Source organism: Asterias amurensis, chromosome 17 (genome assembly GCF_032118995.1).
Source record: "Asterias amurensis chromosome 17, ASM3211899v1".
Classification (NCBI taxonomy): domain Eukaryota; kingdom Metazoa; phylum Echinodermata; class Asteroidea; order Forcipulatida; family Asteriidae; genus Asterias; species Asterias amurensis.
In genome coordinates, this window is record NC_092664.1 from 9,666,000 (window position 1) to 9,687,787 (window position 21,788).

At 38.4% G+C, this 21,788-nt stretch overlaps 2 protein-coding genes across 2 annotated transcripts in view; both read left to right on the forward strand.

Moving 5' to 3' along the window:
* The window catches only part of LOC139949781 (uncharacterized), a 56,805-nt gene extending 49,846 nt beyond the window's left edge, over positions 1-6,959 (forward strand). The window contains exons 53-61 of the mRNA XM_071948321.1: positions 233-360; positions 925-1,144; positions 1,412-1,487; positions 1,991-2,324; positions 2,991-3,041; positions 4,157-4,192; positions 4,618-4,656; positions 5,765-5,827; positions 6,035-6,959. Of these exons, the coding sequence (XP_071804422.1) occupies positions 233-360; positions 925-1,144; positions 1,412-1,487; positions 1,991-2,324; positions 2,991-3,041; positions 4,157-4,192; positions 4,618-4,656; positions 5,765-5,827; positions 6,035-6,091 (1,004 nt within the window). The 3' untranslated portion in view covers positions 6,092-6,959. The remainder of the gene's footprint in view (positions 1-232; positions 361-924; positions 1,145-1,411; positions 1,488-1,990; positions 2,325-2,990; positions 3,042-4,156; positions 4,193-4,617; positions 4,657-5,764; positions 5,828-6,034) is intronic.
* Positions 6,960-11,419: 4,460 nt separating this feature from the next.
* Positions 11,420-15,385, forward strand: LOC139950100 (somatostatin receptor type 5-like). The gene is made up of 2 exons (XM_071948728.1): positions 11,420-11,855; positions 14,523-15,385. Exons 1-2 carry the CDS (start codon positions 11,564-11,566, stop codon positions 15,383-15,385), a joined length of 1,155 nt encoding a protein of 384 aa, XP_071804829.1. The 5' UTR covers positions 11,420-11,563.
* Positions 15,386-21,788: the final 6,403 nt, after the last annotated feature.

The following is a 21,788-nucleotide window of genomic DNA, read 5'->3' on the forward strand; positions in this document are numbered from 1 at the left end:
GGTTTGATTGGCTGCATATATTGCGCCACAGCACCTTGTAAGCCATTACACGATGCTATGTAAAAGGAGCAGGTCTCATAATTGAAACGCAGTCCCACATACCTTGCAGGAAAGTACTGTTAAAGCGCCTTGAGTGTCACTGAGTGACGGATATGCACGCTACATAAGAAGCCACTGTTATTGTTATTAATTCTAAAAGTCAATTATGATTTTTTTCATTTGCCTATTATAGCCGTGTCTCAGTTCAGTGGTTCGTTTGCAATCACTCGTATCGGCGCTCAAACGGCAGTTTTTAGTGCTGCTTTGGATGACGCATCTTCCCAGGAATACCAGAGTGTTGTCAGTGACGTCACAGCAGTGGTATGTACTTTAATACACGGCACAACAAATTACTAAACTCAACTCCGTGTTGGAACAAAGTTGTCGGATATTCAAAACATTGGTGGGAAAGGAGCTTTCTAACTTTGACCTACAATTAAGATGCATATTGTGCTGCTCGAAGAAATGACATACATAGGTCAAGTTTGTCAATCCGTATCTGCCGATACCCTTTTCTCACACCAACACTGTATACGCCTAGGTATTGAAAAACCCACACAAACCCAATCAGTTGGTGTACATGTAAATCTTTATACGCTTGTTGCTATAGTGATTATATGAGAAACTGGATCAGAGAATTATGTAGTCTTTCCAGCAGTAAACATTTTGTTGTGTATTCGTTTTTATTGCAAGGCAGTAAATAATATAACTTGAGTTCAGTGCGCTTGAGTCTGCAGGTGCACCTGACCAAAGCATAATCAACCCTAAACCGTGTTCATCTAGGAAAACAGAATGCGAACCAGTGTGTTTTCGTATACAAGGAATCCCACTTGACAAGTAAACCAAGTTTTAAAAACAATAATGTCCATATAATTTGTTGAACAGCTGGATGGAATTTTCTCAACTGAGCCGTCCTTCATAGAATCTCAAGTCCTGGGCATGTCCAGTGGCAGCATCATGGTGGAATACCTCCTCATCTTTGCCTCGGATACCGAGTTGAACCAAGATGCGGTTACCAAGCAGATGAGCGCCAGCGTGTCCGGTGATGGGGAGATGGCCAATAGTGATATCTACATCAGACCATCCTCACTCACTGTTGCTATTGGTAAGTTTGATTAGTAGTCTGATATGAACATTCCTCACACAATATCCACTGTGGTTTTAAATGATGCTTAAAACTATTCCAGCCTGAGATATTATAAATTTACAGTTTCCTCATAGAGGTGCCTTTTCAAAATCGAAGCGTCATGGGGCTGCTTTTTATGTGTCCGATATGAAACTTAAATCATTTCAGTTTTGTCTTCTAGTGTGATCTGAGTAAAATCTGAGTTTTACCACGATGTTTATTTTTGTTTTCTTTTATATCAAACAGAAATTTGTCCGTCTGGCTTCTGCAAAAATAGTGGAACTTGTTCACCAGACCCTGTAACGTATGAAAGTACATGCACGTAAGTCCAAGTTGTTTGGTTCTTTTAATGTCATTTGATGAATTTTGACAGAGCTTACAATGAAATTACAAATTAACAGTTTTGTTCTCACAAACATTTCACTGAAGTATTTTTAAAACAATTTCATAACCACCCGTGTTATCATTTTACAAAACTTTTTGGAGCTTCTTGTCAGTAAAAACTTTAGGAAAATCCTAAGTTGTTCCTGACGTTAAAAACTGTCCTCCCAGAATCTGTCCAAAAAGAGATTTGCAGTAAACTGTAATCAGTTCTCAGGCCTGATACTTCACAGAGGCAATGAAGATGATTGTTTCCTTGCTTTGGTGCCCTTGAAATGCTCCAATAGAATGCACCAATTTCCTCATAGGGTGCCCTTTTACCAAGGAGAAAATGCCTTGGTGCCCTTGCCCTTTCAAAACATAGCACACAGTAGGCCTGAGTTCTTGCCTATGATGACAACAGCATTGATCAAATATACTCTACATGTACTTGAACCATGACAGGTGTTCCAGTCCTTACTCCGGAGACCGCTGCGAGATCACCAATGTCTGGTCACCGATCGTCATTGCCATGGTAGCAACCGCTGGGGTGCTTAGCATTGTCCTGATTGCTCTCTTCTTTGCCTGTTGCTTCTTCCTCGGTAAACGTCTTGATGAGAAAGAACCCAAGTACCCAGGTAACTACGACATTGAGCAGCGAGACTCATACATCTCATCACTTCCATCCAAGAAGCAGAGCCGATCGTCGAATGCTCCGCCGTCTCAGCCATCTGGACGTAGGATTCAGACAAGCTTTGCCGCTTCAGTTGATCTCGATGCCGGTAGCTATAGACGAAATGTGAGTATAGTTTCTCATGTGTTTTTTTGTTTTTTTGGGGGGGGGGGGATGGGGGAGACTCTTAAGTTATAAATTATTTCCCTTTCTTTATATTGTTGTATTGTTCTTTGTTTTGTTATTGTATGAGTGGGGTCTCTACTCGACAAGCTGATGCTTTTTGGAGACCTCCATCTTCACACAAAATCCTATTGTACTTTATTTTCCTTATATTTTCCTTAATCATTATAATATAATGTAAATTATATCACTTTTCTCTGTGTGTGGTAAAAGTAAAAGGAATGAAGGAATGTACATAAGAGTCTTATGAGGTTCGATGTTGAAAGAATTGTTGTATTTTGCCCGGATGACTAGATATTTAAGTGGAAAACGGCTGTGATTCATGTTGTGCATGATCTCTATGGATGCTAATTTAACATACACTAATATAACTGCTTTTACTTAAGTTATTTTTTTATTGATCACTTTTCCTTATTGCTCTGTATTTGCTACATTGGACCATTAGACATGTTTCCTTTTGTTCACAAGGCCCTTTATGGGCTAGCAACAATACTACTGATGAGGCTAGCTCGTTAAGTAATGTTGCAAACAAATACATCAATATTGGCAAGAGTTCTAAGATTATTTCCTTTCAGCTGTCACTAACTCGTTAAATTGTTTTTTTTCTAGACTGATGACTTGGCCGATGTTTCCTTTGTTAACCACGTCTTTGACATTCAGGTAAGACAGTACATTTCAAATCTTACAGTACGCTTCAAATTTCTTCTTAAAAGTTATCTTATGTCACAGGTAAGACAGTTAAGCCGTGTTCGCATTGGACTAACGTTTTACCGAGACAGTGGTTAACATTCCAAAAGGGGAAACTTACCAGCGTCCGCACTTGGATTTACTTGACTCGGGTAAACTAACCGACACGATCGGTAAAACACATATCCACTTAAGAAAAACGCAAGAGGGCGCTATCGCAGTGACCTCTGACAGGGGTGCATGACAGCGAGAATGCATTGAGTGCAACCGAGCTTCCGTCCATGTACACAATGCACGATGTAAGATGTGTCATCACGCAATCACGTGGCTGCAGGTAGATCGGGGACCGGATGTGGCTTTTTACCGGACGGCTTTTACCCTGATCGCGTTCGCATTGGACTTTTCGGCTCGGTTAAACTAACCTGGTCAATTTAACCGGGCACCTTTGGCTCGGTTAGACTAGCCATTGGGGTCAGGTAAGTTACCTGGGAGGAAAACTTCCTGGGCTGTTCGCATTGGACTTAAAATGGGTAAGTTACCCATTGGCTCGGTTAGTTTACCCAAATTAAGTCCAATGCGAACAGGGCTTTAGTTACATTTTAAACTGAAATCAGTTGGTGTGCTCGATTAGCTTCCCTGTGTCGACCCCGCAGTGCTCACTTGGGTGAGCCCCCTTAAAAGAGCTAATCGAACGATCACTCACCCTCTCTTGGTGACGTCATGCACCTGGGGCCAACCCCGAAATGACCCACTCCATAGGCATGGCACTCGGGGCTAACCTGTGTGAGCCCCTGGAATGACGTCAAAGCTATTCGAACGTACCTTGGGCAACTGGGGTCGACCCAGGGAAGCTAATCGGACGCACCAATTGTAAGATTTTTTTCAATTAAGGTACAGCTATAAAAATGCCAACCAGTGAGATCACCTTCTTATTTATTGTTCACAAGATGGTTGGATGAAATTCTGGAAAACTACAGATGATCATGAATTTCCCTTTTTTCAAGACCAATAGTGTTGAAACTATAAGCTTTGTAAATCTGTCTGTAAAAATAATATTTCATTCCAATTTTTCCCTCGATCAATTACAGGATGATGAATCAACTCAGCAAGTCACATGTCTTTATGTAAGAATGATAAGTTTTATAGCCTTATATATATTAACATATACATTGTCTAACTTTGTTAATTTTTTTTTCATTTTAGGGGGCATGTTAACTGTATGAATTTTCCGACACTGTTGGTGTTGCATTCTTCAAGGCCCGCTCACACAGACCTTGATAACGAGAACGACAAAGAGAATGTTAACAATGCACAACCTCGATTGGTTGAATGAGCGTGGGCATATTCTGGGTGGAGCATTTCAACCAATAGAATGCGTTCTCTGTGCGCCGTTATCGTTATCGTTTTTCATTATCGCTGCAGTGTGACTTGGCCTTTTCTCTTGGAAACGGAAACATGTTACCAGTAACAACCATTACAGTTTTGTCTAATTTGTATTTGAACCTTTTATTGATGGTCAAACTATTTTGGATTTCTTTTTCATCAACAGAGTCTTCGCCAGCAATCTTTGGGCTATACAGACGATGTGGTAAGTCTTTAAAGACCTGCTTGAACGAAAATGTCAAGTTGTGAATTTTGCTTATTTTCATTTGAAATGTTTTCAATCAATAAAGAAATTGAGTCATATGACTATAAATAGATTTTAGTTGTGTGAAAAAACAATAATTTTGAATAGCCTTATCCAGCGCTTTTCTGAAAGATTCGCGAAAACCTTTGTTATGTAATCACTCATGTTACAACATAGTTGGGCGCTCCAATTTATAACAAGGCTAACTCTTGAAAACCATTGTTATGTAATCACTCATGTTACAACATAGTTGGGCACTCCAAATTATAACAAGGCTAACTCTTGAAAACCATTGTTATGTAATCACTCATGTTACAACATAGTTGGGTGCTCCAATTTGTAACGAGGCTAACTGTTGAAAACCATTGTTATGTAATCACTCATGTTACAACATAGTTGAGCGCTCCAATTTGTAACAAGGCTAACTCTTGAAAACCATTGTTATGTAATCACTCATGTTACAACATAGTTGGGCGCTCCAATTTATAACAAGGCTAACTCCCAGTCATGACGTTGGAAGTGTTTTTAGTTTTTCAAAACCTTGAGGTTGGGGTCTGCTTTTTTGACCAATAGTTACGAAAAAAAAAATCAGAAGTGTACACAAATCAAAATTACATTTAAATGATGAGCAAGCGTATTATAAACAAGTTTTCATAACATTTCCGTTAAAAACATTTGGCTCAAGCATTTAAGCGTTTTTCAAAACCTTGAGGTTGGGGCCTGCTTTTTTTTACCGATAGTTACGAAAAATTCAGAAGTGTACACAAATCAAAATTACATTTTAATGATGAGCAAGCGTATTATAAACAAGTTTTCATAACATTTCCGTTAAAAACATTCGGCTCAAGCATTTAAGCGTTTTTCATCATTGGCTTTTTTTTTTCATTCTGTGCTGTGAAGCTGCTCTAGGACCTAAAAAACATTCACCCTAAACTCGACGAGAAAAATTGGCATGTTAAACCGTCATCCGACTTTAGTTCTGCACAAATATTCTATTGATTGTTGTTTTATGTTCCATGTGGTTCGTACACTTAATTTTTGCCTTTTTTTGGTATCCTTCTATCTTTAGCCTCGTGACTACCCGATGGTAACATTTATGCACCCTTACATTGCAACAGGACACGAAGCCTCCGTAAGTTGGACTTAAAATTAGTTCAAGGGGACTTTTCCATAATGACCATCATTTTACCATGTTTTGGGATAATATATGCGAATAAACATTGTATATTTTACACAATGTTTTGCACAACCTTTACCATTAAAAAAAACAAAACAAACCTGCTTTTTTCGCAATTTTACTTCAATATGTAATTTATTTCTTAATTCTTTTTTTATTTAGAAGCAGGTAAATGCTGCCCAAGGAAGACGACTCAATGTTGACGCAGACTATTTCTAGATGGTTTCGCAAGACATCACCATCACAAAAATATACCGGAGTCTCCCTACATGTGGTTTTATACAATGACCGTTACCACCGTGTTTCTCAAAAGATGTTATACACTTTTGAAATGGCTGTCGAATAAAAAAAATTATGATTCTGGGGGAAAAGGTTGAGATGTACGGATAGCTTATGGATTAAACTCTCATTATGACACCAAAAAGTCTGAAAATAATTCATGATTGGGTGAGCACTGCTCACTGAAGAATAGGTAGCCGAAACTTTGGGGTGATACTTGTGTGGATCACTATATTCTACTTTTAAAATATCTTTCTAATCATATGCATTCTATAACAAACGGTTAATTAATACGCTTTCCAAAGATCAAATCGACCGATCAAAGGCAACGTGTTCCTTTAAGTGAATGCTGCTACTGGAGTTCTGCCTCCTTTAGAACGCACTATTCCAACTGAAATCATGTTTTAATTAAGTTTTATTTTATGTATTCAGGAGTATAGTGTTTTATCTGTTGAAGGTCTTACTATTTTAAGGTGTAATTTTTATAAGGTCCAACTAACATGTTTTATTTATGGTAGTTTAGTTGTAGATAATGTCCAACAATTGATTTAATTCAATTATTACTGTGTACTGAAGCTCCCATAGCTTAGGTTTGAGTATTTCTTTACGTAATTTAATACTTTTAAAAAGTATACAACTTAGGAGTTCATCCAAAAAGTTACAGATCAGAACCACTCGTTTATAAAATAACTAAATTCACTTTTTTATCAACCAAATTCCTTACAGTATTTCTGTACTTTCGATGTATTTTTTACTCTTTCTCACGTTTCATTCTTTATTTCACTGTTGGCAGCCATTGCCCATTGGTAATTTTATTGACTGTATTCCTAATACTTTTTTTTTTTTTTTTTTTTTTTTTCGTGTGTCTATTTTTTTTATAGTAAATTTTGTAACACGTGTATCCTCATTTTTTTAACCGTTATTTTAAGCTTTGTAACACGTGTAGCCTAAATTGTCTTACCAATTATACTATTTATTACTTATAATTACTTGTGTAAATCACATCCAGTTTGGATGTGATTCAAGAAGTGGGATGCTAATAAAATGAGATCAAAGGAAATGTAATTAATTGAAATCCCCTGGCTGCCGCTTCCCTGGCTACACGTCAGTTAACGGTCAGGCATGATAATCTTCCTGTTTAAACAGGAATTCCTGTTTTTTTCCTTTTCAAATTTGTGGTCTTCGAGTTCAGTGTGAATTTGATATAAATATTGGGGGATGTTTTGTAGGGGGTATACAGTCTTGGTTCCAATAAGCTCCAGTTGTTGTGTCGTCACGAAAACCTAATCGCTATCTTAACTGCTATATCACCTCATGGCATGCTTTTTTAGCGTTCAAATTTTAAGATTTTTTTGGGGTACGAAATAGATTTCCTGTTTTTTCATCATCGCCCGTTCTCATGCCTGAACGGTTGGATGGCTTCCGACTTGCACCCCCGAACAACGTTCAAAATAGGGACCCCGCTAACATAGGGCTATAGATAGCCCAGTTGGTAGAGCGCCGGCACGTCAATCCGGAGGTCGTTGTATCGAATCCCACTCTAGTCAATTCTTTGTTCATCCCAAAAATCATTTCAAAATTTACCCAGTCGGTTTCCTTTGTGGTTTATATCCTACATTTGTTTGGTATATATTTTTTTACCAGTCTGTGATGGCCCTTTTTGCCGAATATCTTTGTCACGAAATTTACCAAAGAGCAAGCCCCGATTATTTATCCACTTGGCTGTGATTTTCCTCCTTGCTTCAACATTATTATATATTGGCATTTCCTAATGATGTTTACATCTAAGTGATGTCAACCTGATGTCTAGGATTATTTGAGCCCTATAGTTTACTTTTGATAGCGCCCTCTCGTAGGGAAAATTGTGGCAAATCAACACGAATAGGTTTTAAAAGGCACTGGGGTAGATTTCACAAAGGTAGTCCTAACTTAGGACTAGTCCTAGGCAATGCTAAGAGATAGGACTGGTTCTAAGTTAGGACCAGTAACTCATCCTAACTTATGACTGGTCCTATCTCTTAGCATTGCCTAGGGCTAGTCCTAAGTTAGGACTACCTTTGTGAAATCCACCCCTGGACACTTAATAGGCCTAATGGTAATTACTCAAATAAATTATTAGCATAACAACTTACCTAGTAACGAGCAACGGAGAGCTGTTGAACACTTAATTGGAAAAAGCGGCTCCATCTGAGGTATAGTTTGTGAGAAAGAGGTAATAATTTCCAAATCGAATATTTGAATAATTTAATCTGGTAAAAAGACCTAGGAATCTGAAAGCACACACATTTAATAATGCAACAAGGATGTTTTTTCTTTAATTATTCTCTATTCATATCTCGGACAGTTTCTTCATTCCTATTGGTGGAGAGAGCGTCTCGTGGGGTGTTTAATAAACCTTTGATAATGACCAGTGTTTATAAAAGGTTGTTGGCGGGACAGTTTCTTCATTCCTATTGGTCAATGGCTGGAACAGTTGTGCCACATCACGAGATACGCGACGCGCACAGCAATCTCCTTATAAGGAGTTGTTTACCCGAGGGCCTTACCATTTCATAGCTTGAGGGGTGTTGTGTTGAAAAAAATCATAGAACAATTATAATTTTTGCATTTATTTTACTTAGTGACCGAAAAGTGTTGATGTTTTTTTTTTACCGAAAAGGTATTTATGAATGGGAATCAAAGTGTGTTGAATCGGTTTTCAACTAGTGGTTTAAACCCGCCGAGGCCTGGTTCTTGATAATTTACCTCGACTTCGTCTCGGTAAAATTATCAAGAGCCAGGCCTCGTTGGGATTAAACCACTATAGTTGAAAACTGATTCACCACACATTGATTGCACAATGAAACTATTTCTGTGACGTCACTCTGATCTATTGTTGAAAGTGTAGATCATTTTTTACGAATCGACACTTTCGTTACGAGTCTACACTCGAGTGTAGGTTCGTAACATAATTATAATCTACATACAGTTGAGTGTAGATTCACTTGAAAATTACTGCCTTTCCAACCTGAAAGACAAGTGCAACAAAACATAGCTGAAAATTTTTTATCTTTCAATTTACAATAACATTTTACAGCTAAGAGCAATCACTTTAGTAACACAATTTATAGCTGAGCAAACTGACGTACTCGATAATGTCACTAAAGTATGCCTATTGACCCATTGCCCGCGCGTCACACGCGGCGACTGATCCGCGCTCACCATGTTGGTGGGCAAGTTAGGTTTACGTGTATTAATGCCGCGTCGCCTAAAGTGCACACTTCACTGCATAACGCACATCATCACATTCAAGATTTTTTTTGATGATGACGTCAGGTGAAATGGGTCAATAATATTTTGTACAAGAATCATAAAATGTGACCAACCGTCGTTTGACAACGTCTCACGAGAGCCGACGAAGGCGAGTACACTGTATTCACGAATCTACACTTTAGAGTATATTCTCTGACTTAAACTATTTCCCCCATTGGTCATGTAACACAGTTTCAATGAATTGGATTTCTCAATAGCACTAGTTCACTAATCTGCACTTGTTCGTCCATTCTCCTTGACATAACTTCGTTTGTTGTTTTAATGCATTCTATCCACAAGGCATGCATTCTGTTAGGATTCTGTTTTATGCATTCTGTTAGGATACACCAAGCGAGAACACTGATTATTGACAAATACCAAAGTTGTTCATCAATGCAGTTTTGACGAGTTTGTTGTCACGCACGCTCTCTACTACTAAAAGGCTATATAACTGTGGCCCATTGCTTCAAGGTTGCAATAGTTTATTGCTCCATGAATGTAGGTAGCAATAATATATGACAAGATTTTGCAAGAGATTGACAGCAGAAAAATTGTTGTCCTTCACATAAGGTACATTTTGTAAAATTGTACAGCCATGCTACAACTTAGCAAGGGACCCTTGCTATTGCTATCGTGTGAGAGGGGATGACGAGGTGACATTGTCTCTCGGGAGGGGGGTATTGTGGGGTGTCGTGGCCGAGCGGATAAGAGCACCGAATTCAAGCTCTGATGCTTCTGTTCAGCAGAGTGTGGGTTCGAATCCCGGTCGTGACACTTGTGTCTCTGAGCAAGACACTTAACTATAATTGCTTCTCTCCACCCAGGGGTAAATGGGTACCTGTGAGGGCAGAGATGGTTCTTGTGGTTGATTTAGCCGAGTAGCGCATATTAATGTTGCACAGGCTGCATACTCCCTACCAGGGAGCTGAGATGGTTTAAGGAGTGAATTAAGGCCCAGTGACCAGGGGTAATAATGTGAAGCACTTTGGGACGCCCTCCGGGTGTGAAAAGCGCTATATAAAAACGGGTTATTAGGGTGTCAACACTGTCTTATGCAGTTGATGATTCGCACAACCTGTCAGTATAATACCTCCTTTAATTGCTTTATGGCAAGACTGCTCAATAGGTTTGTTTTGTATACTAAAACGTGTGTGAGCAACTCCCTGTGTGGGCATTGCTCATTGCCAGAGAATGATAACAAGAACTTTTTCAATCAGCCAACTCACACTGTATGCTAGTAGGCTGGCCTTGGCAAGTATTACATAATATAAAGGTTTTCTGTGCGCTAATGGCCGTGCTAATCGACGTGCTCTATGTCACTTTATTTACGTATAACGGTCGAGCAATTATCTTCAGATGCAATGTTTGAGGCAGCACCGTCACGCGTTCTTGACACAATCCTTACCCAGAACCACTCATCTTAATTGTATGCCTGAACAGGGTGCGTACAGAAAAAAAACTAATGTATAATACTTAAATGTGACGTTGAAGTGGCCCTGAGTTGTCTTCGATATTCGAGTTGCAAGCTGTTTCTTTGGGGTAGATGACGGGCAGTCATAAGGCTGGCTATCACTCCCTCGGTTACATCTATCTAGCAGCCAGCAGCAGCACAACGTATTGTTGAGTCTTCCATCACGGATAACCCTAGCTTTAGTTTTGTGACTGTGGTGTTTTTATATCATCAACACGAAGAAGTAGAAACTTGCATGAGCGCATGACCGTCCATCTTCAATCTTCAACGATGAAATCCTTATTCACCTACGGTGTATTATACCTAGGACGATGCAGAGTGACGTCACAGGCATAATTATTTTACACAACGGTGAAGTACCATGCACCCTTGTAAACTCCTGAGGCCATCATAAGAGGAGGACGCAGCAGCCCAGTTTTTACTCGTACTACCGTCTAGTTAGTTCCCCGCACCACCAGTTCCAGTTGTCTTGTCTTCAGCACTGGTCAGTTCTATAGCACTTTTATAGCACTTTTGTCTCCGGTCTGCACTCAACCAACAATCAAGTACTCTTGGCTTGAACGTCCTCACTTATTAAGGATCATACCGAGTTACGTTACCAGAACTCATACGTGAAGATAAATTGTGGCCACAAGAAGAGCGAAACAAAAATGGACGACATGGTCACCTCGCGAGAAGAAATGCTCAACTCGGACAACTTCTGTGCGTCGTACCCTGAGTTACCGGTGCTAAATCTCACCGATCCAGTGGTAGCTAGTCGGTACGAATACAAGCCGTTTCCGGCTGCTTTAGTGGCTGCTATCTACCCGGGTATCGCGCTGCTCGGCCTCACGACAAACTTGTTGTTTCTACTCACAGTTTATCGTGTTAAGTCCATGAGAACACTGACGAATGCTTACTTGAGTAACTTGGCAATATCGGACGTGATGTTCCTGTCAACAGGTAGGTTTATGTACATGTAGTAAATATATTCAACTAAATATTAAATCTTTGAAACTAGTACGTATAGTAGTTGAAATTGGAGGCACTGGGGTGGATTTAGGACTAGTCCTAGGCAATGCTAAGAGATAGGACCAGTCCTAAGTTAGGATGAGTTACTGGTCCTAACTTAGGACTGGTCCTATCTCTTAGCATTGCCTAGGACTAGTCCTAAGTTAGGACTACCTTTGTGAAATCCACCCCTGGACACATTTGGTATTGTCAAAGACAAGTTTTCTGACTTTATTCTAAAAAATAACAAATCTGTGAAAGTTTAAATTATTTGGTCAATGAAGTTGCAAGAGAAAAATGAAAGAAGAAGAAACACCATTCTGTTCCACAAATTTGTGAAATTACCTCTTTCTCAAAAAACTATTGCTACTTCAGAGGGAGCCATTTCTCGCAATGTTTTATACCATCAACAGCTCTTGCTCATTACCAAGCAATGAGGTAATTTTCCATAAATTTGATTTTGAGACCTCAGAATTAGGTTTTGAGGTCTCAAAATCAAGCATCTGAAAACAACGGGATGTTTTTTTCTTTCATTATTATCTCGCAACTTCGACGACCAATTGAGCTCAAATTTTCACAGGTTTGTTATTTTATGCATAGTTGAGATACACCAAGTGAGAAGACTGGTCTTTGACAATTCCCAGTAGTGTTCAGTGTCTTTGGATCTGTCTATGTATCTACAAACATCACCAATTGTTCACGTTTTTGGCTTGACTTTCTTGTGTAGTTTTCACCACCTGCATTTTTCTGTATCCGGATACGGTTGAATAGGTTAATGACTTGTAGTACGTCATGTTTTATGAAAGTATAATTTAGCAAGTTCATTCATTCCACGATGTACACATCTCAATTTAATGAAAAAATAATACGGACAAAATTTATTTCTTATTTTTTGTTTTTACAGGAAGGCAAAAAAAAAAAAAAAAGATCATACAAAATAGGTGCCCTCTCAGACCAGGGGTCGATTTCACAAAGAGTTAGGACTAGTCTTATCTCGAGTTAGGACCAGTTATTCGTCCTAACATAGGACTATCCATGCAATTTGTATATCTCCTTGGACTAGTCCTAAGTTAGGACTGGTGCTATGAAATCGACCCCTGCTCTTAAAAAGAGTAAACATTCTAACACATTTATTATACATAACATATCAATCAAAAATTGTAGTGGAAATTAAAACAAGAGACGGCAAGTATAAGCAATACACGCCCGATATAATACAATAGCCATCGTAATAAACAACTTAGGCCCCTAATGTGGTTATGTAAGGGATTTACTATTATTTTCATCTACCATGACAATGGCCTACCAGTCGGATAAAGAAGCGCATTTTAATGACCTACACAAGACCCACTGAGAACTGCTATAAACGGCCGACCTTGTGCTTACTGTGCGATTTCCAGTTCATAACGCTGCTAACCGTAAGCATATACCGGTTGATGCCTGCACAAAAATAAATGACGTAACAATGAATGCAAATCCAGGGTAAACGCGCAATATGGCCGCCTAATTGATATGCTAACCTGTGAAATACCCTTGCACCTTAGCAAACTGTTCTGCTACAGTAAAGCACGAAAATTTGCTTAACGTAGCAATGACGTGGACATTCCTGCTGGTTTGAGATGCAGACAGCATCAATTATGTTGCCAAGATGCACCCCCATTTCAATTCAAGGTCACAGAAGTTACCGGACACCTTTGGTAATAATTGTCACTTGGTGTATCCCAACATGCATTAAAAAAAATATGTGAAAATTGGACTCAATTGGTCATCAAAGTTGCAAGAGAACCATGAAAGAACAAACATCATAGTTGTGCCTAATAAAAGGCTCCGGGCCTGAAGGCTTTTAATAACTATTTTGAGTGTGAGAAATTACCTCTTTCTCAAAAACTACGTTACTTCAGTAATTTAGAGTAATTGCCAATAGTGTATACGCAGTCCGAGCTTTATGTGCACCCCCCCCCCCCCAACCAGGGTCCCTCCTATAATTGTGTCTGCGGTAAATTCAAATTGTAGCAATACCAACACTGGTTATTATATATAACAACTCTCTTTATGCCCAAATCAACGAGAAAAACAATTAAACACATAACACGCTCCTTTAAAACAAATTTCAGACCCATATGATAAAAAGAGTCCTTCGGCATGTGTTTCATGCACAATGATTTGAACGTAAGAAAACAATAATGACTTTACCCAGCAAAACTAACATAATAGTTTAAACAAAGGTTAATTAAAATGGACATTCAAGTAATTATTTTAATTGCAAGGCAAGGCCTTATCAACCTATGTCTCCGAGCCTTTTAATGCTTTTCAACATTTCCTATTAAATTAATATTTCCTGCATTTACTGTGTAGGAGGCTGATGAACAGAGGATCGTTGTTTTAACCTTGTAGATGTCACATAATCAGGAGGTGTGGCTCCGAACAACAAATTGAAAAGAGACGAACAAGCCATGCACTCATGAATTAAATGAACAATGAATATTCTATGCAGCATTTTCTGATTTTGTTTTAAAAGACCTATTGCTTTTCCACTCTACACAGTATCGAATCCTTTTGTTTTGAAGTCTACTTTTTTTTATGCTGATGTTTTTCTTCTTTTTTCCGTATTTTTTTCAGGAGCAGCCTTTGGTTTTTGGAAGTACGTGTCCACTCCAGTAACGTCTGATTTCTCGATACTAGGCGGGGTCCACGGCTGTTTTCTGACGCAACAAGCCAACGCCATCCCCGTCTTTGCATCTACCTTAATGGTATCTGCAGTTACCATCGAACGTTATCTGGCCATCTGTCATCCATTGCGTCACTTGAAATTCAGATCTAAAAGGCGCACTACTATCATCATAGCCTCAACGTGGTTCGTTTCTATGTGTCTCGCGGCCATGTTGTTTCCAAGCACTAGAAACTACTACACACTTTGCGTCATGTGGCCGGATGATAAGTACTTCGTTAACTTTCCAGGCCTTATTTCGTACTGTGGTGGTGCGAATGATAACTGGTCTACGGTCCTAGCATTCTGTGGTTTAACAATCCCATTCATTGTGGAGATTGTTGTTTGTTTCGCCTTATTCTTCTTAATACTGCGCAAACTCAGTGTGCGAATTGGCGGGATTGGCAATAACGCCAGTGATAATAATAACTCTAAAAACACGCGGGATCGAGTTGCGAAAATGTTGGTGATCACTGGCGTGACAATATTCATTCTACTCACACCTCGCACTGTAGTTACGATCTACTACTACATAAAAGTATTCACTGGTGTCCAGGGTTTTTCTCCCGATACTGAAACTATTCTCTTTATATCGACCAATCTTCTTGTGTACGTGAATTCCGTGGTCAACCCGATCATCTACGCGTTCGCCAACGAACGGTATCGAGCGGCGTTCCTTGAAGCAGTCAGATGTTGTCCTCGGCGCTCTAGAAGTAATTCGTCTCTTGGGCTGCATGAAGATTATAACAGCAAGACCCAAACAACCAATACATAGACAAGGCGCCTCTGAGAAGTTGCAAAGTGGTCATTCGTGTGAACGCGAATGCGAAGCGAATATGACGTGAATATTCGCAGCGATATTCGCAATGGAGTTGCCCTGCTGCGAATTTTTCGTTGCAAATTTGTGACGTCAACGTTCGTATCGCATTCGCATTCGCAGGAAGTATGAACCGGGCTTAACTCGCCCAAACGGTGCATGCGGTCAACGTACATTATACATCTGTGGAAGGCCTACTAAGTGTAATTTGAAAATAGTTTTGAAGATTTAAATGTGTTAAATTATTAATTTCGGCATGACTATTTTACAATGGCCGTCTTCTTTGGAACCGTTCATTCTTTTGCAGACTCTTGGGGGCGCACTATATTATGATAACAATATATCTATTTTTTTCCCCCAGAACGGCAGCACTTCGGATTGAAATGTTTCATGTATTAAATAAATTATCATCATGTTACTTCCTATCGCGTTTCATGTTCAGGGACATTACCAAACGTACATTTAAATACCCTTAAAGGTACTGCGAGCACTTTAGCAATTGTCCAAGACCACTATTCTCACTTGGGCCCAATTTCATAGCACTGCTAAGCACACAAGTTTGCTTAGCATGAAATTTCTTCCTTTTATAAAAACAGGATTACCAACCATATTTCCATTTGTTGCATAATGCTTGTAACTTGTAACCAGCTGTTTTTTGTTTATTCTCAAAACCATGTGGAAATTTGGTTGGTAATTCTGTTTTTATCGAGGCCAACATTTCATCCTAAGCAATTTTTTTGTGCTTATAGCAGCGCTATGAAATTGGCCCTTGGTGTATCCCAACTTATAAAGTATTAAATCACATAATAATGTGAAAATTTGAACTCGATTATTCAACAAAGTTGCACGAGTATCATGATACAGGTGGCTTACATAGGCTTCAAGCCTAAAGTCTTTTACGTGTGAGACAAACCTCTTTCTCAAAAACTACAAAACCTTAGAGGGGGCCATTTCTTACAACGTTATACTATCAACAGCTCTTCATTGCTCATAACCAAGTAAGTTTTTATGCTAACAATTATTCTGAGTAATGACGAATAGTGTCCAGTGCCTTTAATATTAACGAAGGCAAACTTTTGAGGTAGATATTACGTAAAGGTACCACATTCACAAATTATTCTATAACATTATATAACGTCCTATAACAGTAATAGTGTATTAAAAAAACATCTGGTGGTAAGGGACATATGATGGTCGCTTTTTTTTTTGACTAATAATTAAAATTAATTAGTAAAACCCTGTATGTGATTACGTAATCATTTGATTACTTTCATCACCTTGTCGCTCGACTGCTAATTTATTTTTATAACAACAGCCTTGGGAAATCGTATAAAACTATGGGACATGAAGCTGTTCCATACAGTTACCACATTCACAAGTATTATCAACCAGTCAACATTATGACATATCTGACCTTCACCGTCTCTGCCACTGCCAAATCAATGGAACTCATAACCATCACAGCTTCGCCATGATACTTCACTCAGACAATTCAAGAATTAAAGATGCTATGTCAGATTTTTGGCCGATTTGACCCACAAATTTTGATTTAAGATTCAATAGGTATTTTGATGGGGTTCGAGAAAGTTACAAGCTTTCATTTGAGCCATTGCTCGAAAAAGTTCGCCATTATTAGTAGCAGTAAAATAAAGTGCTCAAAATTAGTTGTTGTCGGGATCCCGACAATATATCACGTGACCAATTCTTAGGTGTTTTATAAGAAACGTTTTAAATTTTTGTCATGGTTCCTGACCATTACAAGTAAAAGTTGAACTTGTTTTTGTTAGAGCGGGTGATACGCTTTGGAATACCATTCACTCAAAAAATTATATTTTGTAATGTTTGGGGCCAAAAATTCTGACATAGCATCTTTAAGACTCATTTATACAGAAACACTTGACTGTTTTGTTTTAAAATACACATTGGAACATCTTGGGTTTGGACTTCATTGTGCATCTTTTGTAGGCGCTTTGTAACCTTATGAAATAGACGCCTGATATAAATGCCAATATGAATGTATTTATCTATGTGTATATATATATGCATGTATGTTATGTATGTAATTAAAAAGATAAAGGTGGTATAGGATGTATAATATTGTTATCGCTGTATTTTGATTAATAATTTAATTGATATAAACGCTGTAGTATGTGGTTACATAATCTGTTATCACCTTAAGCTCAGCTGCTAATTGTTTATGGCAGTCTTGGAAATTGTATAACAATTGTAATTAAGGTTTCAAATGTAGTTATTTACGAGGCCGATGGCCCCAAGAGATGCGAGAGAAGCCTAGGCCTGCATCCCTTGGAGAAACTAAGTGGAGAGGCACGTCTTGCTCTTCTCGTGAAGCTGTTATATAATCTTATTTATTTATTTGTTCATATTTACTTTTAATTGTACTTATTTTTTATTAATTTTATAGATTGATTGACCTTTTTTTTTTTACTTTTCAAACAAAGCAAACATTTATTTATGCAAACAATCTACAGAATTTGCAAAAACATAGAAAAATAAAAAGTTACATTAATAGACAATAATATGAAATATCTGTTACAAATAACAGGTCATGATTAGTAGCTGGGAATGAGATCACGTCCATTGACTGGCGGCTTTATCAAAATCACATCTACTGTCCAGGGCCTATAGCCAAAATCACATCTCAGACAAAAATCACATCCACATGGTTAATTGCCAATTATCAAAATCACATATAATGACAATACCAACTCTCAAGGCCCTAGCCAAAATCACATCCTAGTGCAAAAAGCACATCATTGGTTAATTGCCATCACTTTCAATGTCTGGTGGTGTCAGATGCAATTGTGTTCCCCATGCAATACTGTCCGCTCCGCATATGAAATCGTGTCCGGGGCTATGCAAAAACCATCCGGTGGACATGTACATGACTGTTGTGCGCGCGTAAGCGAGCGTGCGTGCAATGAACCTACACATGTATATGCAGCATGAATATTCACGTATTAAGATTGCAGTGATTAGGCCTACCCAACGGCCGAAAATTTCCCATGTCATTCATGAAAATGCACTTGGCGAAAAAATGGCGATTGTGTTCCGCCGACTAAGGGACGTTTAATTTAATGCAAGGACGTATTTGCACGGGGGCGGACACAACTGAACATGCAAATGTGTTAGGGCGGACACAATTGCACAATACAGCAGCGTCCGGGCGGACACGATTGCATATGCAAAACCGTCCAGCGGACATTGTTGCATATACAATAATGTCCTCCGGATAGTATTGCATAGAGGACATAATTACATGCGACAGCGGCATCACCGAAATCACATCGAGTGTCTGCATAACCACCACACCTATGACCTAAGTTACCTAGACCCTTGCATACCTATCCCCCCCCCCCCCACCCCTGCATGCATATACATGTATATAAGCAGAAACTATAAAATAAATAGTAAACTTGCAGGTACAACCATGTGTAAATCTCTTAGGTACATGTTTTATGTAAGTTGATGTATTGAACCCTGTACTAAATATTTCTGCATAGTTTGCAATTAGTGTCACATGAAATGTGTTTTTAAATGAAAGTAAACACTGTCGTATAATGTTATTACATTCATAAATTATTCTCAACTTGTATAATTAAAACAGTATGTGGTGGATAAGATGCATGGTGTCACTGTCGCTTTAATTTGACAAAATTATAATTAAATTTATAATTAATTTGAAGTCAATTAAAATTAAATTATATATATTGTCCGATCTTTAAAAAATTATAAATGCGGAACACTTCGCTTACCTTGAGAATGCAACAATTGGGGAGAAGTTTATTGTCAAGTATCTTTAAAAAAGAATCTTTATCTGTCAAGACCGGGATTCGAACCCACATCACGTTGACTTGATCTCCAGACCTTGAGTCCGATGCTCTTATCTGCTCGGCCACGACACCACACTTACTTCCTCCACCCCAAAGGAATTGCTTTAATTGCTTGTAACTTCCCGCGTGTAGCACGCCTTTTGTAGCAGTCCGATTACCGTTAAAACATAACGGCGCCCTCTATCGGTTTAAAACATTTCAACCACATGATTTAATGTTGGCCTACTAATTATCTGTTTACGGGCTGAGATAAAGTCTTCGTACTCGACTCGATCTTCCCTACGCTCCTGTAAATTATCTTTAATGAAATGAATCAAGAAATGACTCAAAAAGCTTAATTATAGGCCAGAAATATAGTTAAAAATCATAGCTAGCAGATGCAAGAGTATTTCAATTATGGCTGCGCAGTGTTTTTAGTTTAGGGGCTGGACACCTTGTTTGGGTTGGGGTTTCTCACTGGGAGGCTCACAATTTATTATGTAGACTGCTTTACATACAACCTAGAACAAAAATAAATTCATTAACATTTTAAATTATATTGTCATGTAACAAACAATGTTAAAGATTACTCTCTCATAGGTAACCATCAAGCTTTAGTTCTAGGCATCTGTTATAATATGCATACTTAGTTCAAGCATCATGGTTCAAGGTTCAATGCTGATCATAAATTAATTTTATTACAATGTTACCCATTATTGTTATGGGTTCATAACAATTGATAACGAAAGAGAATTGATACTTGTTTCGGAACTCTTTGGGTCATGTCAGTCCAAGTAGTAATGCTTTAGTTAGTACATTATAGCATTTAAGTTGTCACTAGGGGGCGGTATATACGATTAGTGGTGTACTCAACAATCACCCAAAATAACATTCTAATAACCAACCAACCGGTGCCCCTTTCTTGTTACTGATCATCACAATGGCTCCATGAGTGGGTCCACTCACAAGTTGGATCTACTCTCTCATAAATTTCATAACGTGTAAACTTTTAGAAGTAAGCCAACATAGAAAAAGAACCAAATAATAGATCCGACCGACTAACCCAGCTAAATATTACTGCGCTCCACACTGATTAAAACATACACCAATAGATCATAAAGAGCTGAAGATTGAAAATAACATAGTGAACATTATATTTATAAGTAGGTATAATTAATTTACCAATCAGCAATTAAAGCTAGATCGAGACAAGATTCTGTATACAAATGTAATAGTAGTTAAATTTGCGCCTCTTTACACCCTTGTCATTAGCAGTCCGACTACCATTAAAGCACAACGGCGCCCTCTATCAGTTGAACAAACAATTCATAACCAAACTTTCTGTTCATTCAATCAGCGGGTCAGAACTAAGTAGGGTTTAGTGTTAGGGGTTAAGGCTTTAAGTAAAACTGACTATAGAACGCTGGGTTGTGAATCGACCTTCAGACATTATTTGGATGTTGGCCTACTAATTATCTATTACCGGGCTGAAATATACATTTTGTTTGAACTCGACTCGATCTTCCCTTAGTTTAACGCTCCTGCCCAGTCTGTAATGGCATGATGATGAACGGTACAGGCATACCGTGTAAATTTCCGAAAATCAAAATATTTTTATTAAGAAGTGAATCACGGTGAATACAGACCTGCTGCATAGCTAGCAGATGCAAGAATATTTCATAGTAGTGCTGTGTAGTGTTTTAGTTTACGTCCGGAGACAATAAAATGAAGCAGGACATTGCTCACTGACAGACTCACAATTATGTAGACTTTTGTAGTCAGCCTACAAAGAAACCTAGGACACAAACGTTTTGTAAACCTTTTAATTTATCTTCCTTGTCAAGTATTAACAAACAATGTTTAAGACTACTCTCTCTCTCTCTTACATTGTACTCCATGCATACCACAATGTTACCCACCATTTTTATCGGTTAATTACTGAGACTCAACGGAAAGAGAAAATTACTACTTGACTTGTTTTTAATAACTCTTTGGCTCATGTTTAGTTCAAGGATATATGCTTTATGATATCATTACCACTACCATTGTAAGTTGTCACTAGGGGGCGGTATATAAGATGAGTGGTCTACTCTCCGAGATCACCCGCTTTCTATTAATCAACTAACCAAAAAGTCATTCTCATAGTTACTGATCTTTACAATGGCTCCATGATCGAGTGGGTTCACTCACTTGCTTCTCACACAATTTGATCTACCCTCTCAAAACTTTCCAAACGGGTAAACTTTTAGAAACCTACACAGAAAAAGAACAATATTAGACCCGACCGACTAACCAAGCTAAATCTGAGGCCTATATACTACTCCACACTGACCAATCCCATAAGAGCTTATGATTGATCATAAAATAGTTGATATTTGTATAAATAGGTTGAATTAATCTACCTATCAGCAATTAAATCCAGATCAAGACTAGAGTCTTTATCAAAATAATATACTAATCTTAAAAGTTGTTCCCTTTTACCATGGAGGTAGAAATAGACCTCCATGCTTTTACACACTGCATTTTGAATC